This window comes from Podarcis tiliguerta (assembly GCF_965153285.1).
Source record: "Podarcis tiliguerta genome assembly, chromosome: 7".
Lineage (NCBI taxonomy): Eukaryota > Metazoa > Chordata > Lepidosauria > Squamata > Lacertidae > Podarcis > Podarcis tiliguerta.
Window position 1 is genome coordinate 7,296,564 of NC_139540.1, and position 27,258 is coordinate 7,323,821.

The following is a 27,258-nucleotide window of genomic DNA, read 5'->3' on the forward strand; positions in this document are numbered from 1 at the left end:
TTTAATGAAACAGTAAACATTAGCCTGAAGAATCATTAAGTTGCATCCAAGTAAGTTATATTCTGAACAGATTCATTGAAATTAATGGAGTGGCAGCTTGCTGTGACCTGTTTGCAAAGAATTTGGATGATGATAAGAAGTGTCTGCTGAATCAGGCCAATGGCCCATCTAGTCTAGCATCCGATTCTCACAGTGGTCAACCAGATGCCTGTGAGAAACCAACAAGCAGGATTTGAGCAAAAGAGCACTCTCCCCTCCGACTGTTTCCACTGTACAATATTTAGAAGTATACTACCTCCAGTAATGGATACAGAACAGAACCATCATGGCTAGTGGACTTTCATAACCTTCTTCTCCATGAAATTTGACTAATCCTCCATGAAATTTGACTAATCCTCAAGTTGGCTGCCATCACTCCTCTCATGGGAGCAAATTTCGTAGTTCAGCTATGCACTATGTGAAGAAATACTAGCCCCCCCCCCACCCTTTCCATCATTCAGCTTCATTGTCTGGCCCTGAGTTCTCATATTATTGGAGAGGAAGAAAAACCTTGCCCTCCACTCTTTCTACACCATTCAAAGCTGTCTCACCAGAGTGGTGCATGCTCTAGTTATCTCCCGCTTGGACTACTGCAATGCACTCTATGTGGGGCTACCTTTGAAGGTGACTCAGAAACTACAACTAATCCAGAATGCAGCAGCTAGACTGGTGACTGGGGGTGGCCGCCGAGACCACATAACACCGGTCTTGAAAGACCTACATTGGCTCCCATTACGTTTCTGAGCACAATTCAAAGTGTTGGTGCTGACCTTTAAAGCCCTAAATGGCCTCGGCCCAGTATACCTGAAGGAGCGTCTCCACTCCCATCATTCTGCCCAGACGCTGAGGTCCAATGCCGAGGGCCTTCTGGCAGTTCCCTCATTGTGATAAGCAAAGCTACAGGGTACCAGCCAGAGGGCCTTCTTGGTAGTGGCACCCACCCTGTGGAACACCCTCCCATCAGATGTCAAAGAGATGAACAACTACCTGACATTCAGAAGACATCTGAAGGCAGCCCTGTTCAGGGAAGTTTTTAATGTGTGACATTTTTGTGTATTTTTTTTTTGTCTTTGTTGGAAGCTGCCCAGAGTGGCTGGGGAAACCCAGCCAGATGGGCAGGGTACAAATAATAAATTGTTATTGTTATTGTTGTTGTTGTTGTTGTTGTTGTTGTTGTTGTTGTTATTCCACCCTCTTTGGGTCTCCTTTTCTGCACATTTTCCAGCTCTCCAATATCATCTTTTTTTCAGGTGAGGTGACCAGAACTCTGCACAATATTGCAAGTGTGGTCATACCATATTAATTTTCTTAAATTTGATCTGTTTATATGCTCGTTTGTCTGTTATGTAAATACCCCATTTTCATACTCTACAATGAAAATAGGGACACCCTATTCAACAACAACAACAATTTTACTATTTATACCCCACCAATATGACTGGGTTGCCCCAGCCACCCTGAGCGGCTTCCAACATATATAAAAACATAATAAAATATTAAACATTAAAAACTTCCCTATACAGGTCTGCTTTTAGATAGCTCAGGATTCAGATAATTCCATGTTCTTCAGCATTTCTCTGATGAAAATTGTGGCGCCGTAAGGAAAAGTGAGACATTCCGGGATCAAATCAGAAACTGGGACACCTTCTGTAAGTCCCGGGCTGGCCCTTGAAAATAGGATCCTGGAGGGTCTGTGCTTTATCTCTTAATTCAAACAGGGACTTGGATATGAGACTTCTACCTTAATCAATAGGTAGCACAAGCCTTATGAAATACAGTTCATTTATATTTAGTAACAGCAAGCTGAGATGACCTAAAATTAGATTGTCTAAAGTTAGATGTCATAGTCCCACATTTATATAAACAACTGTTTCAAAGGGCCAGTCACCTAGCAATGAAAGTGAAGTCAGTTTTAGAAGCTTAAATGTGGGATTTAGAAGCCTAATTTGGGACATCTGTTCTTGGACACCTTGACCCTGGTGTGTGTAAGTGCTGAAGCTCAAAGGTTTTGGCTTGAGTGGCTTGGTCAAGGACACACAGAGATTAAGAATGAATGAGAACCAGTTAGGCAATATTCTGAGTGGATGAACCAACACTCGTTTAAGACTTCCAATTGCTTTGTTATGTAACAGTTATGTAAGGATTGTAGATGATTTTGTAGAAAGCTATAAAGAAGCTATAAAAACAGTTTAAATATTTTGTAGAAAGGTCCAATGATTTGAAGATTATGCTCATTCCGCTTACTCTAACCTTCAACTGTATATGTTTAATTCAGAAAAACAAATCGAAATGACCCTAAAACTTTGTTTTTATTAAAGATTTTCTAGGGTTACAAAACTACAAACATAGTCTCCATTTTCAGGTCATAAAGCCCTTTCTACAGATCAGTTATATACAATGTGGGACTTTGATGTTGTATACAGTATCAGGCTAGGAGAAAACTTTGTGAACTTTCCTTGCCCACAAAAAATAGCACCTCCAGGAGTAGCCAAGGATAGCATTTGGGGAGCAAGTTCAATGTTATTGATTTAATTCACAAGACCCTTAACAATTTGAATCCAATAAACCCCAAACACTTCCTGATTCCTCATACCCCTGCCTAATCACCCAGGACTTGGCAGGAGTGGTATAGAAATGGTTGAAAGAATTTGCTTCAAAACAAACAGATATTGCTGCAGTTCCCATCACATCTGGGTTGGGAGCATGGTGATGACCTTGGGTCCCCTTCTCCTTAATATAATCTGCAGGGATTATAAAGGAATTGTGGAGCGCATAGGAGCCAATTCTTAGGGGCCGTGGGGGCTTCGGTCCCCACAATAAAATATTTGAGGGGGTCAGCGCCCACGAAGTTGATGGGCATTCCCATTCAAATAGTGTGTGTGCACTGCATCTTGTGATCAATTATGTGGGGTGGGGCTTACCTGGGCCCCCACAATATTTTATGCAAGTTGGCACCCCTGGTGCAGGGATTGGGGTGTTCCAAATTCATGTTTATTTCAGTCCATGGAATATAGGAATATAGGGAAACTAGGAAATAGCATGGTATAGTGGTTAAGAGTGGTGGACTCGTAATCTGGTGAACCAGATTCGCTTCCCCGCTCCTCCACATGCAGCTGCTGGGTAATCTTGGGCTAGTCATACTTCTCTGAAGTCTCTCAGTCTCACTCACCTCACAGAGTGTTTGTTGTGGGAGAGGAAGGGAAAGGAGATAGTTAACCGCTTTGAGACTCCTTAAGGGTCTCAAAGTGGAACATCAAGTCCAAACTCTCTTCCTCCTCCTCCTCACTGAAATGGTGTCGCTTTGTATGGCTAGCTCTTGCAGTAATGATTTCTAGTGCCTCATTGAGGACCCTTGAGTCACCAGGTCAAGTATGGTGTTTGAGAAAGGGAGGGTAACATATTATGGTTGCTTTCTGCTGATGTCCAACACTCAATTCTATGTTCAGAAGCAATGTGTCCTACTGACACTAGCTACCAACAAATGTGTTTAGGACTGAGGTGTGAACTTCATATTTTGGCATCAAAGTGGCTCGTAATTGCCCCGTAATTGCTCAACTTTGACAGGGCCATTTTTCAGTCTTCCAGCTCCTGTTGTAAAATCACTGGAACAGGAAATGAACGTTCTAGGATGTAATTTAAGAAGTAGCTGATCCATGGTGCTTGTCTTGGTCCAATGATCTGAAGCAATTGGTTGCTTAAAGGGGAATGGGGTCACCTGTCAAGCTGGAGGACTTTCTATTTGTGATTCTTCATCCAATAGCACCATGCAGGACAAGCCCTTTGACCAGAGTGAAAATGTGCTCTTGATCAATTTCGTCCCCATTTTTCTGCCAACTGTTTGAGTCTTTCACTTTTGTGAAGACAAGGTGGTGTAAACTGAAAGGGGAATGCAGAAAGGGGAATCCCCTACAGAGGATCCCACAGAACCCTAGTTTGGTGTGATGGATATGGAAATGAGAGACCTAGAATGAGATCTGTATTTGACCTATGTGCATTGAATGTTCTGTTTTTTATTAAAATTTTTGTTGATTTACAAAAGTGTGTGCATTGTCTCTCTCTCATATTTTTTCCCCCATGTAACATTTTTACAAATCAGTTTCGTTTGTTGAGACATTAGGAAGAAAAGGGGGAAAGAGGTGGAGGGGGTAAAGATGGGTGGGGTCTGGTGGCGATGTTTCTATTTTACTTACTATATGTATGGTTTGGTGTCAGTGTCGCTTGTGCAAGTTCTTTGCTGTTCACTTGTGTTCCTTTGGTGGTGAGAGAGGTTGGGTTTGACCTAGGGTGTGGTTATTCATTTGTGGTTGGCTGTGGTGGTCTTAGTTTTTGTGTGTGAGTAGGGTGGGTGGGTGTTTTGGATCAGGTTAGCCATATTGATTTGTATGTTGTTGGTGAATTTTTGTCATTGTCTTGTTGGGCTGTGTATGTGATAAAGGGGAGCCATACCAGGGTGAAGGTGTCTTCTTCTACAGGTATTTGTCCCCATGTCGGTTTCAGTTCATTGGTTAATTTTGCCTAATAGACTTCTACAAAAATAACAAACCCTTGTCAACACAAGAAATACAAACCAAACTTGAAGACACCCAAATGCCCTGGTTAACACATCACCAATTATATGCCCTCTTAAACAATCCAGCAGTAAAATCAACAGCAACTAGGCCTCTGGCAACCTTCGAAAACCTCCTTCTAACAACAAAGAGACATGATAGAGGGATGGTATCTGCAATATACAAAATACTACTACAAAATCCCACAAACTCCCTAGATGTGCATTGAATGTGCTGTAAGTGTATACTGAGGATCTGCCCAGAGAATCCAGGTCTCTGTTGCCTTTTACGAAGCCAAGTGAAATCCTGGACAGCTGTTGCCAGTCAGTATAGAGAGCATTGAGTTAGATGGAACAAACTCAATGCTCTCTATACGGACTGGCAGCAACTCTCCAGGATTCCAGGCAGGGGTTCCTATCTGGAGGCACCACGGATTGACCATGGTTACTTCCATATGGAAAAGCATATGCTCTGCAACTTTGAGAAGTGTGTCTGGCATCTTCTGTGTGCTTCTGAGAGAGCCACAATGCGTACGTCTTGCCTGTGCTGTCTCAGAGAAGCTGGCAATGCTTTCCCCCTCGCCATGACATTGCAAAGCCCCCACTGGGCCAGGCTAAACACATCCGATGAAACCTCGGTCCTAGGAACATCTAGGCAAATTCTGCCACTTACTAATGAGTGCCTTGATTCAGCTGAAATGAAGGCGTTCTTATTATTAAGCAATATAAGTCTTCCTGCGGCACAAAGATGGGCTTTGTGCCTCTGATAAGTATATCTACAGGGCATCACATTATTCCCCATGTTAAAAAATAAGCCCTTTCAATGAGATGCATTAATCCCTGCTATTAGCACTCTGTTTAATTCCCCCCACTTCTTTCCTCTTTATTGCTAGTCTGCTAATCCCAGGAATTGGCTGTTCTGTGGTTCCACATGCATTGAACTTAATAACATGTAAATAGAGGTGTATTTTTAAATAATGAGATGTGGAGAGCCCAGGGAGTGGATTTAGGTTAGAGCAGGGGTCAGCAACCTTTTTCAGCTGTGGGCCGGTTCACTGTCCCTCAGACCATGTGTGTGGGGGGGAAGACTATATATATTTTTTTTTGGGGGGGGAGGAATGAATGAAATCCTATGCCCCACATATAACCCAGAGATGCATTTTAAATAAAAACACACATTCTACTCATGTAAAAACACCAGGCAGGCCCCACAAATAACCAAGAGATGCATTTTAAATAAAAACACACATTCTACTCATGTAAAAACACACTGATTCTCGGACTGTCTGCGGGCCAGATTAAGAAGGGGCATTAGGGTGTAAGGTTGCGTACCCCTGGCTTAGAGGGATAGTGTGTGGGTGACCCCACCTGCTTCTGTTGTTAGTTTTCTGTCTTGGCTGTCAAACCGATTGGCACATGACAACAAAATCTGGTATCGGAAGCGCTGGTGACAAAAGCTGTCATTTCGGATGATGGGATTTGTTTTGTTTCCTACGACATGTTCATCAGAAGGTTTAAACTGGATAAGGAGACTTTAGAACTGGGGCTCCCAAATTGAAACTGCTTCTGTGATATGCCCCACAGAGAAACTTACGGTCTTCAAATAAAAACATCTTGAAGGTCCCAGGCCACAGAGAAGTTAGGCTGGCCTCAACTAGAGCCAGGGCTTTTTCGGCCGTGGCTCCGATCTGGTGGAACACTCTGTCACAAGAGACCAGGGCCCTGTGGGACTTGACATCTTTCCGCAGGGCCTGCAAGACAGAACTGTTCCACCAGGCCTTTGGCCAGGGCACAGCCTGACTCCCTCCCCCGGCAATCTTCGCAGAGCTCTGGCCCAATGGTTGCCAGTGGCTTGAATTAATTAATTTTATAATTGAATGATTTTAGAGTGTTGTTTGTGCTGTACTTTTGTACTGTTTTATTGTTGTTAGCCGCCCTGAGCCCGGCTTCAGCTGGGGAGGGCGGGATATAAATAAAAAATTTTATTATTATTATTATTATTATTATTATTATTATTATTATTATTATTATTTCACAGTGTGGGGGTGGCCACATTCCAGTATAGAGAGACCAATGAGTAGACATGCAACTTCATTGAATGCTGAGTTCATCATGCCATTTTCAAATGTCTGTAAGTGTTTTTTTAATTAAGTTTTCTCTCTCTTCCATAATAACATAAAAAGAGCCCGTTGGATGAGACCAATGGCTCATCTAACCTAGCATCCTGTTCTCACTGTGGCCAACCAGATTCCTGTGGGAAACTGGCAAGCAGGATTCAAGCACAAGAGCACAAGAACTACACAACTTTTAGAACACAGCTGTATAGGCAAGTTTTCAGAACCTATGTTTCATTATGTCCTGGAAGCCACCCAGAGTGGCTGGGGTGACCCAGACAGATAGGCAGGGTATAAATAAAATAAAAATAATAAAAAATAATACAGCATTAACTTTCTGGGGAAGAAATAAGAAACTGGATACTAATGATGTATTTTTCTGTAATATCTGTATTTATTATAACGGGTTGAGCAGGAAAGGAATAGGCGCGACCCCTTTTATTTAAAGGAATAAAAAGATGTCCCTTTTGCTGTGTCATTTTGACTTTCAGAACCCATGCTGGGCCAATTTCCTTAAGTGCCTCTATAAAAGTTGACCCCAATCCCCCTCCGTTACATAGCTCTAAACCATCTTTAAGTCCTTGTTGATCCCATTTGCTTAGCACTCTGGTCTAAGCACACTTTGCAAGAAGAGCTTCAGCAGAAGCCGTCACAGAGCAAGATGCAAGAAGGCCCACGATCTGGAATGATAAAGCAACGAGCTAAACTTGAGCAACCTGGCCGCCTGGTAAGCACATCTGAGGACAAGGGAGCTGAAAGTTAGGTACATCTTTTATGCTTCAAAGAAGGAGATGGGGTTTTTAGGGGCTGGTTTTGTGTTGTTTGCAAATGCATGTCGCTGCGCCTTCATAGGTAACGAAGCTTGATCTTCAGGGAAGGGTCACAGTGTTAGAGTATCTGCTTTGCATGCAGGAGGTCGCAGGTTCAGTTCCCAACATCCCAAGAAAGGGCTGGGAGAGAATCTAGTTTCATACAACCATGGAGCTGGAAGAGACCACAAGCATCATCTAGTCCAACCCCCTGCAATGCAAGAATCTTTTGCCCAACGTGCGACTCAAACCCATGACCCTGAGATTACGAATCTCATGCTCTACTGGCTGAGCTATCCTCTGGAGATGTAGATGATATTGAGCTAGATGGACCAGTGATTTGGCTCAGTATAAGGCAATTTGCAATGCACCTGTGCATGCCATTTTTAAAAAAAAATAATGAAAAGCAATTGCAGGAGAAGTGGCTTTCTCCCTTCTCAGGTATCACAGGCGTGTTTCTTCTTATGACCCATGGTGGGCAGGATGCTGGGTGTGTGTGTTTGGATTTGGAGCACGGAATGCATAAAGCACATCACACTTCCAAAATCTCTGTTGTCTTGCAACGCTGCTGTTCACCAGTGTTTGCATACACTGTGCAGTTAGCAATCACAATTCCTTGGGGAAAAGGGTGGTGAAACTCTGGCTGAGATGGAGGAGAAATCCATTCAGTATGCATTTTAAGTGTGAATTTTCCAAATGCACATCCCAAACAAGCATATGAACTGAAATGCACCTCTCTGTGGAAATCCACACACGGATATTAGGGAAAATAACATTCTCAACTGCATTCTGTTAGAGGGAAATGTTGGGCAAAATTGCATGCGGAAATACATACATTGGCAGTAGAGGCGGAAGGAAATGCCAGTTTGGTTCTCTTAGTTTCTCATTTTCCCCATATTAAATTTAGTTCTCCAGATTTCTGCAGAACTGTATGGGTCCCCCCCTCCCCCTTTTTAAATCCTCATGAAAACTCATCAGGGTTCAGCTGAAAATTTCTCCTAATAAACATGTTATCTTTATTTGTATGCAGTCTCGACTAATGTACATATTTTGGCAAGCAGGTTTTCCCAATTTAATGCATGCTATTTTTGTTATCCCATTCATTTTAGTGCACACTTGCCTCTGTTATGTGCTTTTTCATAAGCTAAGCGTTGGTTGGCTGGAGAACTGCATCACAAAATTTGTTTTAAGTGTGAATTTTAGAAGGGAGGCTGTTTTCATATCAGTTTGGGAAGATGCAAAAGATTCGCTTTTAAATGCAAACCAAATCAAATTCCTACCCCTTCCCTAGTTAGGAGAAATCTGCACAGAAATGCATGTGAATTTTGAAGCAGACTTCTTTTTCAAACTGCAATGAAAAAAAATGCTTGAGTGAGAGAATCACAAACCGCAGCTTCTTCTGCCTCTAGATCCAACAGTGCCCTAGCATAAGTCCAAGATATTGTTGCTCATGCAGTGGGTAATTCGCTCTCCAGTTGCAACCCATCATTTCCTATGGTCCCCAAGCCCATGGAGAAGATTTCCTGAACTATTGGAGGTTGCAGAAGGAAGTGAGAAGAAGGAAAATCCCATTCCACAACTGCAAGGGCTGCAGGCAACTAGCTCCAGGCTTGAGTTGTCATCACAAACAAAGCATTCCTCCTGGTCCTGCTTTACACAGGAGAAAGTGGCATGAGGTTGACCCAACAACAACTCCCGGGGCAGAAAGGGACAAGGATGGAAGATTAATTTAATGTTATTGATTTTATTATCTTATTTCAATTTATTAGGTGCTTGCCACATAAGAAGTCTCCAAGTCCATCTTTTGGGCTCTGTGAAGATGATGATGATGATGTTGATGATGATAATTTATTATTTATACCCCGCCCATCTGGCTGGATTTTCCCAGCTGCTCTGGGTGGCTCCCAACCGAATGTTAAAAACACAATACAGCATTAAACATTAAAAACTTCCCTAAACAGGGCTGCCTTCAGATGTCTTTTAAAAGTAAGATAGTTGCTTATTTCCTTGACATCTGATGGGAGGGCATTCTACAGGGCAGGTACCACTACCAAGAAGGCCCTCTGCCTGGTTGCCTGTAACCTCACTTCTTGCAGCGAGGGAACTGGCAGAAGGCCCTCGGCGCTGGATCTCAGTGTCTGGGTAAAACTATGGGGGTGGAGACACTCCTTCAGGTATACTGGGCCGAGGCCATTTGGGGCCTTAAAGATCAGCACCAACACTTTGAATTGTGCTTGGAAATGTACTGGGAGCCAAGGCAGGTCTCTCAGGACCAGTGTTATATGGTCTCCCACTCACCAGTCTAGCTGCCACATTCCGGATTAATTGCAGTTTCCGAGTCACCTTCAAAGGTAGCCCCTTGTAGAGCGCATTGCAGTAGTCTACGCAGTGATCTCACATGGGTCATGTGACTCATGCAGGATCGCGGATTGGAAGACAGGCTTCCCAATTTTGGGACTGAACCTGTTGGAGGGTATGTAATAATGGTCAACGTTTAGTGATAGCAGCCCTGTAAACCACAAGGGTCAAACAGAAACCACAACAGGAGATGATACATTTTCAACCACATATCCTGGTTCATTGGACTGATGTGCTTACGGCATGCCAGTTTCTCTGACTTGATATGCATGCTTCTTTTTTCTAACTCTGGTCAATGATCATCACCTTGGAATTCTAATCCAACGAAACTTCACATGGGAACGTTCTCATTTTTTGGGGGGGGGGTACACAGGTGTACAGCCTTCTGAAGGAGGTTGGTCAGTATGGGCATGTTATTAGTGCTCTATTCCATTGGTGGAAAATTGGATAATCCGTGTTCCTCTGGGTTGGTGCCAAACATTATCGCTCAGCTCAGGTGAAAGCAGGAGTGCTGCAGCTTAGTAGTAGGGCATCTACATTATACCCAGAAGGTCCAGGTTCAATCTGGAAAGCCTCTTGCCTGCTGTCAGCCAGTGTAGACAATGCAGAGCTTGATGGATCAATGATTTGACTCATTGAGAAATCCACTTGCTTTGCTACGATGGCTCTGATGGAGACTTGCATGAGATGGTATCTGCCAATCCTTTTGATTTTGGGTGATGTTTGCATGTAGAATTGGACTGCATTTCAGGGAATTTCCCAGCATGGAAGTCTCTGCTCCTGCAGAGCAGTAGGGATGGCATGAGACGTTGGCTCTAGATTAACAGTTGATAGAACATGAGTTTCTTAATCTCAGGGTTGTGGGTCTGAGTCTCACATTGGGCAGATGATTCCTGCATTGCAGGGCATTGGACTGGATGACCCTCGTGGTCCCTTGCAGTTCTGCAATTCTATGAATCATTATAACATTTATTTCGCCAGCTGTAGTCTTTAACAGAAGGACCACTGGCTGGAAGTATTTCAGGGACAAAGTTGTGAAGAAATAACAATACATTTGGAACAAAGCATCTGCCCATCTACAGATATATTCTGAAAAGTTGTTTTTGTTGCTATTTGTACGCTGTGATCAAACTTATCCTCCTGTTTCTCAAAATATTTCTTCCCCTGTGAAAGAAGCTTCTATTTTTTCCTCCTGCATTCTCAGGGTACTTTAGAATTTCGGTGGGGGTGGGATTGTTCTTACTTTATTCCTTATCTTTACACTTATATCATTTCCTTCAAGGAGCTCAAGGGGGTGCACATGGTTATTTTCCTCCCCATTCTAACCTCACAACATCCCTCTGATATAAGTTAGGCGGAGAGACTATGAGACGCTCAAAATCAACCAATGAGCTCTATGACTTCCTGTGGAATTGAACCTTGGTTTGGTGTCCAACTAATTTGGATTTATGCTTATGCAATGGAACTCCCTCCTCTTCTTCTCTCCCGATGTGCACCCCTCCCCAAATCTGCTCTGGATAATTGAGGGAATCCTCACAACAGATTTGGATGTGTAGCAGGAGGACATGGGGGAGTTCTGTTGTGCAAGCATTTATTGATGTTTTGCAACCTTAACCTGTTGCAAGATCTTAGCCAAACCCAGTTGAATATAGCAGAGCATATGCAGACTTCCAGAAGCAATCAGTTGCAGGCAGGTAGGATGAAGCAGGAACAAGACGCTGCTACCAGTAACTTGATTACTTAGAGGTTTATTATTTACAGCAGACTCTACAAGTTACTATATACAGGATACAGACGGATCTTAACTCTCTCACTGAACAAACTTCAAATGACTCTTAGAACTCACACTGACCAACCAACTAACCAACCAACAAGGAAGGTCATGAGTCATCATGCCTATGTGGAGACCTCGACCAATAGCAGAGTTGTATCCAAGGTCCCGTATCTCTAGGCAGAATAACTCCCTCTGCTCAGTCTTCTTGGCCTTTGGCCAACTCCTTAATTGCTTCTGTGGGAAGCTGCATCAGATAGCACGTAGTCAAAAATCCCAACCCTTGCACTGATGGAACAAGTTAGTTGGAGACAGCCCTGGTCTCCTAGGTCCAACTCTCTGACCTTTGCACAATACTCTCCTTGTGAGATGAGGTGCAAGGTGGTCACATGAGCTTATCTTTCCATTAAAGTTTTCTCCAGATTCCCTGGTTGCCTGGACTTCCTAATCCCTCCAAAAGCTCCATAACAGCACAATGTCTTTCCCTGAGCTTTACAGGGGTAGCAAGGAGGTTGGCTCCAAAGGCCTGAGATAGGTGCTCCTCCTGAATTGTTTCTAATAGAAGTCTTTCCACTTACCTTATAATACTGATTTCTTTAAGAGCAAGAAGGCTTAGCAACGTGACAATGCACAGCCATCAGGAGCACCACAGGCAACCTATTAACCTTACTGTACTTCCAATGAAGTACAGGGACGTGGGTGGCGCTGTGGGTTAAAGCCTCAGTGCCTAGGGCTTGCCGATCGAAAGGTCGGCAGTTCGAATCCCCGCGACGGGGTGCGCTCCCGCTGTTCGGTCCCAGCGCCTGCCAACCTAGCAGTTCGAAAGCAGTTCGAGAGCAAGTGTGGTGTAGTGGTTAAGAGCGGTAGTCACGTAATCTGGGTAACCGGGTTCGCGTCTCCGCTCCTCCACATGCAGCTGCTGGGTGACCTTGGGCCAGTCACAGTCTCTCAGCCCCACTCACCTCACAGAGTGTTTGTTGTGGGGGAGGAAGGGAAAGGAGAATGTTAGCTGCTTTGAGACTCCTTAAAGGGAGTGAAAGGCGGCATATCAAATCCAAACTCTTCTTCAAATCCAAACCCTTAAAGTGCAAGTAGATAAATAGGGACCGCTTACTAGCGGGAAGGTAAACGGCGTTTCCGTGTGCGGCTCTGGCTCGCCAGAGCAGCGATGTCACACTGGCCACGTGACCCGGAAGTGTCTTCGGACAGCGCCGGCCCTTGGCCTCTTGAGTGAGATGGGCGCACAACCCTAGAGTCTGTCAAGACTGGCCCGTATGGGCAGGGGTATCTTTACCTTTTTTTACTTCCAATGAGGATGTCATGGGGTTTGTAGGAAAGGTGATCACCCAGGAAGGCTGCAGAGTGCAGGCCATGAAAGAGAAGATTTGCAGAATGAAAGAAAAAACATTTACAAACATTTATTGGTCACCACGAAGGCACACATAAGGAGGGGGCGGAACGCTGCATCCTACTCAAGAGAATTTTATTGACCTTTTATCTCCACGTGGATATTTTTAAAACAGAATTTATTTTCTCCTTAACCAATGGACAGTCATCATGAAACAGATGCAGGAGAAATGTTCGGCACAATGCTAATTTCATAGACGCAACTGAGGTGATTCACACCCTGATTTAATGAGCAGATTATCTAAATTTTGACAGTGGGTGGTGGCAGTTGGGGGACAGGAAAGTGAAAGGTATCAAGGCATGGCAAAAGGAACTGCATGGTGAGGGATGAAGGTGAAGCAGAAGCCACATTCTCTGTGTCTCAGGTGGCCAGTGCTCTGAAAGAGATTTTAGCACTACTAAGCGCTCAGCTGCTGCAGGTCATGGTCCCACAGTAATGTTATTAGTGGGGCAAAAGTCCCCTGATCTGCTGTCTTCTTTGAATCACTCTGCAGGGAATCCACTAGCAGCTAAGAATGGATGCATCTGTTAGTTTTGGTCTCTCTCCTTTCTTGTAAATTCAGTTCTACACATTGTCAATTTGCAAATCCCTGTGAGAATCCACCAGACATTTAGTGTGAATGAATTCCTCCTAATGATTACAGTTTGTATGCAGTTGGGGTTAATCTACAAAATTTTGCAGGCACATGTATTCAATATTAAGGGGGGTTTTTTGTATGTTATTTTCATTAAGATATGCATTTCAAAGCAAACTTTCCCCATGGATGTGCATTTTTCTATGCATTGGGTGGAGAGCTGCATTGCAAAATTCAGAAAAATGTGAATTTTAAAATGATAGCTGTGTTTTGATTTGGTTTGAGAAATGCAGAATTAGACATTTTCTCATTAAGAACCAAACAAAGTCCAATTTCTACTCCATCCTTCCTAGCAATGGGGAGTCTAACAGCAAATAGCTGCCGTGGGGCTCATTCTGTGCTCTTGGGAGCTTTACAACAGCACCTGGTGTGTGAATCCCCAAACCCATTTAATATATCACTTTTTTTACCCTTGACTTTGGAACATGGGATAAATCACAAACAACTGAGGCATTGATCCTAAGCACACTTCCTAGGGTGTGATCTCCATTGAGTTCCATAGAACTAACATCTCTGTAAGCATGCAATGTCAAGCTTAGTGATGGAGTAATCCATTTTAAATGGATTTATATACAGATTTTGGTGCTTCCAACCTCATCACTGGACAGTGGCTTGCAATGAGTGCCCACTTATAACCAAGCCACTTCAATATTCTCATCTTCTTTAAAAAATGACAAGCCACCTATCTATATGGAAAATTATTTGCATAAATGTATATTATATGTATAATATAGATAAAAGAGCCAGTCCCCATGTTGTACTATATTTTTTGCAGCATAAATCTGTATATGTATTTTTAGACATTCATTGTTGCAAAGTAATCAGTTTATTAGGACAAGCCACCTATCTATATGGAAAATTATTTGCATAAATGTATATTATATGTATGATATAGATAAAAGAGCCAGTCCCCATGTTGTACTATATTTTTTGCAGCATAAATCTGCATATGTATTTTTAGACAGTCTTATGCATTGTTGCAAAGTAATCAGTTTATTAGGACAGCTGGAATATATATGCATTAAATATTTGTGCAACATTATAATATAATCATGCATATACTATACAAGTATTGTTCACATTTTTCATGGAATGAGTTTTGGGAATCTTCAATCCTTGTCAAGATTACATAGTCTGGGTATACCTACCACAATGTTCTCTCCTCTAGTTACTTCTCTATATTGTCTGGCCATTTCCTTAGCTATCATGTGCTACCATTGTTTTGAGAATATATATTTCATTTAATTAACCTCAATAACTTAACTGCTTGAGCAGACCAAAGGCCTATCTCGGTCTGCATCCTGTTCCCACAGTGGCCAACCAGCTGCCAAGGGGGGAACCTATAAGCAGGACCGCAGTGCAACAGCACTCTTCCCAGTTGTGATTTTTAGGAAATAGTATTCAAAAGCACACCACCTTTGATGGGGACTGTAGAACAACAATAGTTTTATCCTGCATGAGTTTATCTAATCTTCTTTTGAAGTTGTCCAAGTTGGGTTGTCCAAGTTGGTGGTCTTCACTGCCTCCTGTAGTATTGAGTTCAATAGTTTAACCATGCACTATTTGAAGAAGAACTTTCTTTCACACTGGATAGCTCTGAGTTATAGTGTAATGAGAAAGGGAGAAAAGCTTTCCTCTCCACTATCTTCACAAACTAAGTTTTAGGCACCTTAACCATTTTCCCACTTACTCACCTTACTCAACTAAGAAGGCCTCAGTACTGAAAACTTTATGCATAGAGACGTTACTCCGTCCTCTTTGGTTTTCCTTTTCTGAAAAATTTCAGCTCCACAACATCCTTTTTTCAGGTGATGTGAGCAGAACTGACCACAATCACACAACCTTAAACTTGATCTGTTCATATGCTCACTTGGGGGTTCTGTAAATGCCCCACATTATCTCATTATTCAGACACGGATTCAGGTATGAGCCTTTTCCTTTAATCAATAGGTACAGAAGGGCTTATGAAATAAAGTTCATTTATATATAGTTATGGAAAGTTCAGATGGTAACACGAGGCCTAAAGTTAGATTGTCCAAAGTTAGACAGCGTAGTCCTTAATTCATATAAAGACATGAATAGTTTCAAAGGGACAATCAATTAGCAATGAAAGTGAAGCTAGTTTTAGAAGCTTAAATGTGAACTTAGAAGCTTACTTGGGGATATTCATTACTGGGAACTTTGACCCTGATATGCTGAAGCTCAAAGGTTTTGGCCTACGTGGCTTGCTCAAGGACACATAGGGATTAAGAATGAGTGGGAACCAGTTGGGCATCATTTTGAGTGGAATCACCAAAGCTAATTTAAGGCTTCCAATTGCCTTATTATGTAACAGTTATGTAAGGGTTGTACTTGATTTTGTAGAAAGCTATGCAGCAGCTATGAACACAGTTTGAATATTTTGTGGGAAGGTCCAATGATTTGAAGATCACACTTGTTCCACATACTCTCTATACAGTGGTACCTCGGGTTACATACGCTTCAGGTTACAGACATCGCTAACCCAGAAATATTACCTCGGGTTAAGAACTTTGCTTCAGGATGAGAACAGAATGGCGGCACGGTGGCAGCAGGAGGCCCTATTAGCTAAACTGGTGCTTCAGGTTAAGAACAGTTTCAGGTTAAGAACGGACCTCCGGAACGAATTAAGTACTTAACCCAAGGTACCACTGTATGTCTAATTCGGGAAAGCAAATCAAAATAACTCTAAAGCATTGTGGACTAGTCTGCAGAATTTCTGAAATTGTACCAACATTATATCAGTTTCCTTTGAAATTCCCAGCAATGTTTCCCTAGCTGGGGCTTTCCAAATCCAAAAGGCTAATTTGGGTGGCAGCTGTGGGAGATGAACTGTTGATCAACACCTACAGAAAGCAAGATGGGGATGAAAGGGATCAATGTGATGATGTATTGGTGATTATTTCTCATGTGCCTAAAAAGTTGATGTGCAATGTAGATCACAGAATGAACTACAAGATATACTTCAGATATAGGTATGCAGGCGAAGCCATTATTTAATTCTTATTTTACACTGTTTTCCATTTACTTTAATTTTATGACAGTGTGTACACAATTGATTTCCACAAATTCATGTTGAACTACACTGTATTTTCAGTTGATTTCCTAGGTGAACTTGTTGACACTTATTCTACCAACAACCCCACCCCCTGGAACATTTTGAGTTAAAGCCTGCAAAGCTTGTAATTTAAGAGATTGGTCAAAAGAACCACATTAATCCTCCTAACTACACTGAAATTTTAATCTGCTGCTCAGATAGGTTTGGCATGAGATTACTAACATTATCTCCAACTCCCTCAAGGTGCAATAACTATTTAAAATGTGCCGGCAGAGTCACTTTACATTATATGACTACTATCCGATCTACAAATGAATGCTCCATAGGTTTTATGTAGCAGTGGTTTTTTCCCCCTGCTTTGTGCAAGAACTTCCCAAGACACACTGGCCCCAGGCATCAGCCATTTCAGTGATCAATCCTCATTGGCTTGGTTCAGATGCAAGAGACTGTGCAGTCCACATTGGTAGCTTCCATTGGCCGAAAAGCAGCATCCATCTGTGGGTATGAGGGAAGGCATGAGTCTCATGGGCTGGGCAGAAGGTAGATCAAGATCTTTGGGTGATTTTCAGGGGGTTTGCTGTAGATTGACAAGAGTTTCTTACTCCTGGTTATTCCCAATAGCGACAGAAGCAAGATCTCCCTCTGTCTGTAAGGGCTCATCTAGAGTTGTTTGCTCTGATTCAGCAATAATGAGCAGGTTAAAAGATGTTAAAAGAATGAATGACAGTAGCTTCAACATTTATTCTTTAGTATATCCAGTTTAAAGGGACACGGGTGGCGCTGTGGGTTAAACCACAGAGCCTAGGACTTGCCGATCAGAAGGTCTGTGGTTCGAATCTGGCTTGACAACCATATGTCAGGAGTGCTCTGATGGTGTTTCCTGCTTGGCAGGGGGTTGGACTCGATGACCCTTGTGGACTCTTCCAACTCTATGATTCTATGATTCTATATCTTGTCCCACAGATCTATCACATAAGTAGAGAAGGAAAAGAGAAGGAATTAGAGAACAATGAAGGAAGAGATGCAGACTCAAGATATCTCCATTAATTGGGGAAGGCACATGAATATAAGAAGGTCAGACACAGATTGTCTGATGCCTTGTTTGAATCACATTATAGCCTGGTTCTCACATGGTGGTAAGCTATAGTGAAACAAACTATGGGGAGCAAGCAGGTGTGCTGGTGTATATGTGTTCTTGGCTAGTTCTGGTGGCTTGTTTCATAGAGATGCAAACCATTGACTTGCATGTAAGACAACGTCAATGCTCCTTTCAGTATGGAGGAGAGCATTAATGCAATTTGTGCAGTGTACACAAGCACACTTATTGACTGAGCTAGGCCTTGAGCAATGACTCATTAAGAAGAGACAAAAGCGCCTGCTGACTCAGGGCATACTGAGGACTTCAAACTAAGTTGGATTTAAACTCGGGATAAATTGCTCTCTGAGGACAGCTTAACTCTGGATAAGCTGTAAGGTTTTATCCATGAAGCTGCTTGCCCCCATTACCTATCACGCTATCTTAACCTCAGCACCTCACTATTTCACATGAAGGCGAGGAGATAAATGTTCCACTAATGTGCATGCAAGTTATTGACCACAAAATGGCTCATAGATGAATGCGTGAATTGCCTCCAGTGAAAAAGCTCTGTGCTTTGTCTGAGGTGTCAGATTTGGAACGGCTAATTCACACAAGCAAGAAACCTGTGATTATTGTGCAGTAATCGAAAGAGCATGCATGTGCGAACAGAATCAATGCACTATATACAATGTTTACTGTGGCAACTCACTGGGTGGCACTGATGATATAGCTTGCAACAGTCTTGCAGAAGTACAGTGGTACCTCAGGTTACATATGCTTCAGGTTACAGACTCCGCTAACCCAGAAATAGTGCTTTAGGTTAAGAACTTTGCTTCAGGATGAGAACAGAAATCGTGCTCTGGCGGCGCGGCAGCTGCAGGAGGCCCCATTATCTAAAGTGGTGCTTCAGGTTAAGAACAGTTTCAGGTTAAGTACAGAGCTCGGGAACGAATTAAGTACTTAACCTGAGGTACCACTGTAAATGCTTGGGCACACATTATACTTGTGGGAATAGTGTCTGATACAAATCAGCTGCCAAACCTATCATCTGTGCCACATTTGCAGTACTTCAGAGATGAAGAGTATTTCACATATATGCGCAGAGGCTGTTTTCTTAACAGTCTGCAAATACAAAGTGATCCCTGTACAAGAATTCTCCTGTAAGTACTAGGTACATTGGACTTGCCACCATTTCCAATGTGCATGGGAGAATTACGGCCAAACAGAGGAACCTACAAAGTAGTTGAATCAAAAGTGTCAGAGTAGATGAACATTCAGAGAGACTCTAAACTAACATGTGAGGGAAGAGCAAAATGCTGTGCTTATAGCTCAAGAGAGGTTAAGTGAATTAGCACAAGGCTTCAGGAGGATTTATCTGGCAGGTAACTAGGGTGAGAAGCCACTTTGCTTGCTCATGTTGAGCAAGCCGGAAAGCAATTGTGGGGCATGTACACTCATGTGGTTGGGAAGGAAAGAGAAGCAGACAGGTATTTCATCCTTTCCTGATTGTATGTTTAAGAAAACCTTGATAAAACATGTGGTGGTGGTTAGGAGGAGACACATGTAGACTGTCTGCACATCTCCTTCCTCTCTCTCCTCTTTGACAGCTTTGAATCACTTTGAATGGGCCTGATCTAATATGGGCAAAATGGGGCTGCACCCAATGCACTCTGGGCTCGATTAAAATCAATTCATTTTGGTTCAGGGTCTGGGATTTGGCTGGTTCTGGTCACAGCCCTAGTATAGAGCCAATACGACTAATAACCATTGGGAGATCAGTTTCTCTTAACCCCATTCTAAATCCATCCCATCTAAGCCAGTGGTTCTTAATTCTCTCCCCCCCCCCAATGGGTCACACGTTCAGAATAAAAATTTGCTCATGTCACATTGAATGTTTTATTGATAAGAAATACATTGGAAAGCTAGCCAGATTGATTCGTATACTGTCAGTGGGTTCTTCTTGTTGTCTTGCTGGGCTGTGTATGTAATAAAGGCGAGCCATACCAGGGTGAAGGCGTCCTCTTCTTTTTGTCCCCGTGTCATTTTTTGGTTAGCTTTTCTAATAAGGCTGTTTTCCATACGATTTGGTACCAGTGGTCCATGTTCAGTCCTGACATGTCTCTTCAGTGTCTGTCTATGATGCTTCTGGCTGCTGAGAGTAGGTGGGTTATAAGCTCTTTATAATGTGAGTGGGCATTATTATCTTGGAAAATGTTCAGAAAATCCTTAATAAAAATTATAAACAAGAAATACATTGGAAAGCAAAAAGACCACAACTGCTGTCACTTGATGCTCTTGCTCTTGCTCTCGTTTTGAACATTTATCTGCAAAAAAAATGATACTATACTATGCTACACTAAAATATTTAAATGTTTCTTTGATTTCCTTCAATCTTCTCACCACATTTGCCAGCCTTTCCTGTGTGACATGCATTGAGAACCACTGATCTCAGTCCAGGGTCATCACCAAATCTTGTGGTAGTGAATTCAAGGATTCCTAGGCAAGTCTGTGATTTGTGAATTTCTCTTCATTCCAAACTGGGTCAGAAGCCGATATTTCTGTTGTTTGTTCTGTAAATAAATGAACAGAGCTAAGATGAAATCGGCTAGTTATCTGGAGGGGAAAGTCCATTTGTATAAAAAAACCTTTTCAATTCATGCACCACACTAAACATCTACATATTCATTGTTCTTTCAGGGTGCTCCGGCAGCTGATGAAAAGATGTTCAACTGCACAGTTAGTGAAGTTACTGTGATGAACCTGAAACCTGATAAGAAAACAACCGTACTATTGCCTGGAAAGAAGAAAGAGAAGGTTCTCAGGTCTGCCAGCTTCCACCATTCTGCTCCCAACCTTGCAGACACTACAGTACTCAAAGAAGAGACAAAACCCCTTGCTGGAAAAGTCACCAAAGATAGTGTTACTTTCCCCAAACCATTTTATTCAGCAGATGCTCAAAGCATGGATAATCTTGCCATGAAAAGACCAGTGAGGTTGGCTCCGCTAGAGATCTCATTGGAAGTTAAAGAAGCTCAGCTCAAGAAAATCATGAGCCTTCAGAGAGATTCCCAGTTGGCTGCTTCCAAACTGGCTAGCATTGGCTCCCTTGGCAGTGAGCCCCATGTCAAAAGGGTGAAGAATTTGGCCCAAGTTGAGGTGGAAAGCCTTCACATGGTCAAGCCGAATGAGAAGCCCACTTTAGAGAATCAAGAGGGCATCCATTCATCAAGTTTTGACAACCCTTTGTGTAAGGTTCAGATCATCTTGCCAGCTGAGGGAAATGCCAAGCCTTCTAAAAAGCCTGCTGCTGAATGCTCCCCTGTGCGATGCCGTAAGCCTTTAATTCCCAAGAACGTGTGTGACATTCTCCAAACGCCTGGTTTTCAAGAGGATGCCAAGATTCCAGACAACCCTTCTCAGGTGAATGGTAGGCCCCGTTTCAAATTAAAGCAGATGAAAGAGCAACAGGAGCGTTTAGGCAAGGCCAAACCTTTGAAGGCCACAGGGACTGGCCTAGAGGAAGGGAAGGTCCAAACAGCCGGCCAACGAGCTCAGAAGACTCTTAGTCATGCAAACAAGTTACTGGACAATGTAGCCAAAAAGCACAGGGGCAGAAGGGAAGAGCCGGATGAGATTGATGAGGACCTCCTTGCAGTGCGACCAGCCTCACGAAGGATGGCACTGGGAGATATTATTCTGGTGGATGAAGAGTAAAGCTGGATCTAAGTTCCATTTTAGCTCAACCCCAATCCTTTCAGTACTAATCCCTCAAAATGAACAGTGTTAAAATTAAAACTTCCTGAAGATCATCAACATTACACTTCTCCATAGCCATTCTAATAAATGGTTAACAGCTTTACAGTTTTATAGGAGAACTATGTTATGCAATAAATATCAGTTGCCCATTGTTCTATGGACTCTTCTATGTGTCTTGGTGTCCTTCAAAACTTTCTTCGTGCTTATTTAAATGGTTGTGTGATGCAGCCATGCTAGAAGTTGACCTGGAGGAAGTTGAGTTGAGTGACCACTCAGCTCACCTATAGGAGTATCACAAGACCCAGGATACCTACAGAAGAATCACGTGGGTAGGATTTGGGTGTGGTCAGGGGGAATGACTAGATAAGGGATCTAAACAGGAAATTTACCTTTGTGGTAGGAATATTAATGGGAGAACTGAACACCTAAAGTGAAATGATGAAGTGACACTTTTGGGCAAGGGGACCTCCTGGATTTTTTGTTGTGAATCTGAAATGTAAAAAGAAGAAGAAAGGTTAAAAGGGGGAAATCAGTCTGTATTTGAAGTCAAGACTGTAGCTCAGTGGTAGAGCAAATTCTTTGCATGCAGAAGGTCCTAGGTTCAAACCCTGGCATCTCCAGGTAGGGCTGAGAGGGAAATGAAACCCTGGAGAACCCTGCAAGTCACTGTAGTCAATGTTGTGTTAGATGAGCAAATGGTCTGAGTTGGTATACACCAGTTTCTAATGTACTTATGCATTGTATTTTTAAAAAATGAAAAGCAATTTTAGAAGTAGTGACTTATCCCTTCATTGAGTTTCAGATGTAGGTGTGCTCTTGTGAGCCATGGGCAGGATGCTGGTGTGTGTATGGATTAGGAACATGGAATGGGTGAAACATCTCATACCCTCCACCCATCACTAGTTCTCTGCTGTCTTGCAACACAGCTAGTCACCAGTGCTAGGGCTCCTCTGTTTCTGGGGAAGGCATAGGGATATTGATTGAATGGGTTGAGAAGAAGCCAGAACAGAATCTATCCCATATGCATGTAAAATGATACGGAAATGGCAATGTTCTGAATGATAATTTCCATGAGAAGAACAATTTAATGATGCCTGTGGGAAAATGTGTGCATGTGAATACACACACAGAAAGAGATTAAAATAGGAAACAAAAGAATCATGGACAAACATATGCCCAAATTAAATGGAAGTAAAGGGAAACATATTTGTATGTCCCTAGCTCAGATACATTGGTTAAAGACATGCTTCCCTGTGCAAGCAAAAAGAATCACAGTTGTCAACTTGGTACAGTAAATCCAGACCGAATTCCTCTGCAACTTCAGTGAAAGGGCAGCTAAAAATAGCACAAAGCAACAGTAAGCAATGCTTTGCAGGTTAGAAAAGGGACCAGTTGATATCCATTACTCATTTTGCTGGCTGATAGATGGAATAATGTTTTTTCCAAGGCAAACTACTCTTTAGAACAGTGGATTCAAGGACAGGGTCTTAGCTGGTGTCATTTTGCACTTTAAGCAGTTCAGATAATTAAACTGTGCCGGAACCAAGGTTGCAGGTGGTCAGAGTATATGTCTTCCTCTTTATGGAAAGAATGGGCTGAAAACCTCCTCTGTACAGAAAAAACATGATGTCAGGAAGAGGACAAGGCTGAATACTTCTACTTCACATTCAAGCTTTTTATATAAAGGGAAGAGGCAAGGGAAGCATTCAAACTTGCAAGCCCCACACAACTGCGTCAAAATGGTGCTGTCCAAGGACAGCTTTCCTACCCAATCCTCCTGTGTGTAAATGCTTTGAGTAATTTCATTGGGTATGTACATGGGACCACCACCACCACCATTTTATTGTCAGCTGCTTTCCCATAGTTAGTGTGGACATCTTTTTCAAGTATGTGGAGCTGAAGAAGGAAGCTGGAAGAGTGAAACTCTTTCCCACCCTCTCTTTCAGCTCTTTGAGCTTCTCAGATTAATTCTGCTGGATCCAACTTTTACCCAGTTGCCTTGGGAAAGTGTTGTATGTTTGTAGGTGCAATTTGTCTTCTTTCTGTCTCTCTGTGGGGAGAGGAGAAGGATGACAGAAGAGGATGGCATCCATGTCACTTGCTCAAAACTCCAAAAGTGTCCACTGTCCTCAAAAGATAGGCAACCAAGATTTTGGCTGTCAAAGGCAGTAAATTATTTAGGATTCAGATAGACAATGACGACCACCAAAGTTACTCTTTAACAGCTTTAATTTATATGATGAGGTTTTATAGGCTAAGGAATAAGAATCTGTCTTATTCACAAGTTTAAATAGAGTTGGTTATAAAGCCTAGAAATAACTGCATTCAGACAGCACATCTCTTCATTTCCCCAATGTTTCCTTACCTAATAATTCCTGTGTTTTATAAGGTCTTTCGCATGGCATAAAAGCCACTTTTGGAAATCTAGCAGAATCTAGGGGAAGTTTAGTACACAATTCTGTGATAATTGCTTCCAGAAAAAATATAATAAATTCGCAACCCTATTAACCTGGAAAATTGCAGGAATTTTGTGCTGTAGAATTTTGCTCCATTTTCAGAAACCACACCATTGTGATGAAATATGGGCTGGTATTCTAGCATACAGTTTTCCCCACTATATTCTTGGGCCAGTCATGGGGAAACAGAAGTACACAAGGGTGGTGACATGTCCAATGACATCTGCTGTTGTGTCATACCACACCCACCTGCTTGGACATATCAAAAAAGGGAAATTCTTTAATGCAGCACGTAATGCGATGCAAAAGGAATGTTACAAGCACTAACCTTCTAACCTGGAAGACTAACACAATAATAACGTAAAGGTAAAGGGACCCCTGACCATTAGGTCCAGTCGCAGACGACTCTGGGGTTGTGGTGCTCATCTCACTTTATTGGCCAAGGGAGCCGGTGTACAACTTCTGGGTCATGTGGCCAGCATGACTAAACTGATTCTGGTGAAACAGAGCAGCACACAGAAACACCATTTACCTTCCCGCCGGAGTGGTACCTATGTATTTAATTGCACTTTGACATGCTTTTGAACTTCTAGGTTGGCAGGAGCAGGGACTGAGCAGCGGGAGCTCACCCCGTTGCAGGGATTCAAACCGCCGACCTTCTGATCAACAAGTCCTAGGCTCTGTGGTTTAACCCACAGCACCACCCACATCCAATAATAGCCACATCCAAATGCATTCTATGAGTGACACTTTAAAGAATAGAATAGAATAGATTCTTTATTGTCATTACACAAGTGCAACATTGCACAAGTGCAACGAAATTGGATGCCATCCCTTAAAAACAACAAAAGCAAAACAACAACAACAACCAAACAAACCACATTCCAGCCACACCCACACCAACACCCATCAAACTCCCAGGTCACACTATCGAGTTACAGCATTCAAAAAGGCCACAGCTCTTGGATAGAAACTGTTTTTCAGTCTATTTGTCCTTGACTTGATGTTTCTATATCTCCTGCCAGAAGGCAGTAGTGCAAACAGACTGTGTCCCGGGTGAGATGAATCCTGCAGGATGTTGTTTGCTTTCCTAAGACAACGGGAACCGTACAGTTCTTCCAAAGATGGGAGAGGATGACCAATAATCCTTTGGGCTGTGGTTATGACCTTCTGGAGCACCTTCCTCTCCCTAGCTGTACAACTGGAGAACCAAGCACAAATACAGTATGTAAGAATGCTCTCTATGGAGCCTCGGTAGAAGGACACCAGCAGTCTCTCACTCAGATTGTTCTTCTTCAAAAGTCTGAGGAAATAAATTCTCTGCTGGGCCTTCTTCACCAGAGCAGTGGTATTTGCGCTCCAAGTCATGCCCTGATCGATAGTTACTCCCAAAAACCTGAATTCCGCCACCCTCTCCACCCGTTCCCCGTTGATATACAAGGGCTGAATGTCCGCCTTTTTTTTTCTGTAATCCACCACCAATTCCTTGGTCTTAGCCGTATTAAGAGCCAGATTGTTCTCTCCACACCAAACACAGAGCCGCTCCACCTCGTCCCGATAGGCGGACTCATCCCCTCCTGAAATGAGCCCTACCACCGTAGTGTCATCAGCAAACTTGATGATTTTGTTGCTGGAATAGATGGCTGTACAGTCATACGTATAGAGAGCATAGAGCAGGGGACTCAACACACAACCCTGTGGTGAGCCGGTGTTAAGGCTAAGGGCTGTGGACATATGTGACCCTACTCTAACCCTCTGAGAACGTTCTGACAAAAAATCCAAAACCCAGAGACAGGTGGAGTTGGAGAGTCCAATCGCCTCTAGCTTGGACACCAGTCTATGGGGGAGGATAGTGTTAAAAGCAGAGCTAAAATCCACAAACAGCAGCCTCACATAACTCCCCGGCTGCTCCAGATGGGACAGAGCAGCATGGAGAGTGGTGGTGATAGCGTCTTCTGTGGATCTATTTGCCTTGTATGCAAACTGGTGGTTGTCAAAAGTTGATGGAAGACAGGAAATAATGTGACGGCGCACCAGTTTCTCAAAACACTTCATGATGATTGGAGTCAGTGCAACTGGTCTGTAGTCATTCAAACTACTGATTGTGGATTTTTTAGGCAGAGGGACAATAGTTGACGACTTCAGGCAGGGTGGGACAATAGACTGGTGTAAGGACTTATTGAAGATCTTAGTAAAGACCCTCGCCAGCTGATCCGCACAGCCCTTCAACACCTTTCCAGTGATGCCATCAGGTCCAGCCGCCTTCCTCGGATTCGCCATCCTCAATACCTGTCTCACCTCATGCTCCTCTACCGTGAATGAGGGGCCCCTATGGGCTGGTGGCTGTAATACCGGCGTCTCAGGTGGCTCCCTCTCGAAGCGAGCAAAGAAGAGGTTAAGCTCCTCCGCCAGCAAAGGGTCACCGTCGACAGCACCAAGGTTAGGTTTGTAGTTGGTAATATGCTGAATCCCCTGCCACATCTGTCTTGTGTTGTTGCTCCTTAAATTATCCTCAATCCTCAGCCTATAATCCAATTTTGCCCGTCGAATACCCCTCTTCAAGTTTGCTCTTGCCACACTGTAAAGCTGCACCTCGCCTGACCTAAAAGCCCTGTTCCTTTCCCGCAACAGGCACTGGACCTCTCTATTCATCCAGGGTTTCTGATTGGGGTAAAACCGGATGGATTTATTTACTGTGACAGTGTCTGTGCAGTGATTGATATAGCACAGAACTGCCGCCGTGTGTTCCTCCAGGTCTGTATGATCGAAAATATCCCAATTGGTTCTCTCAAAACAGTCCTGCAGCTGGTGAATAGCACCTTCGGGCCAGATTTTAACAGATTTTGATATTGTGGGAGCCCGTTTCCTGAGTGGGATATATGCTGGTACCAGGAACAGAGACATATGGTCGGACTGGCCCAAGTGTGGCAGCTGTAAAGCCCTATAGCCGTGATTTACATTCGAATAAACTTTATCCAGTGTCTTGTCCCCTCTTGTGGGACATTTCACATGCTGATAGAGCGTTGGGAGCACTGTTTTAAGTTCAACATGGTTGAAGTCTCCCGCAATGATGTGCACAGCTTCAGGATACTTGTCTTGCTGGCTGCTGATAAGGCTCTGCAGGCATCCCAAAGCCAGGTTGGCATTGGCATCTGGTGGCACGTACACACCAGTTAACATAACAGCTGTGAACTCCCTAGGGAGATAGGCTGG

At 43.1% G+C, this 27,258-nt stretch overlaps 2 protein-coding genes across 3 annotated transcripts in view; one reads left to right on the plus strand and one right to left on the minus strand.

Moving 5' to 3' along the window:
* LOC310682170 (mas-related G-protein coupled receptor member H-like) overlaps positions 1-27,258 on the minus strand; it is a 381,144-nt gene that overhangs the window by 280,704 nt on the left and 73,182 nt on the right. The gene's annotated exons all lie outside the window — the stretch shown is intronic.
* On the plus strand, positions 7,326-21,666 carry LOC310681823 (uncharacterized protein). The gene is made up of 2 exons (XM_083449780.1): positions 7,326-7,426; positions 20,531-21,666. Exons 1-2 carry the CDS (start codon positions 7,361-7,363, stop codon positions 21,545-21,547), a joined length of 1,083 nt encoding a protein of 360 aa, XP_083305906.1. The 5' UTR covers positions 7,326-7,360; the 3' UTR covers positions 21,548-21,666.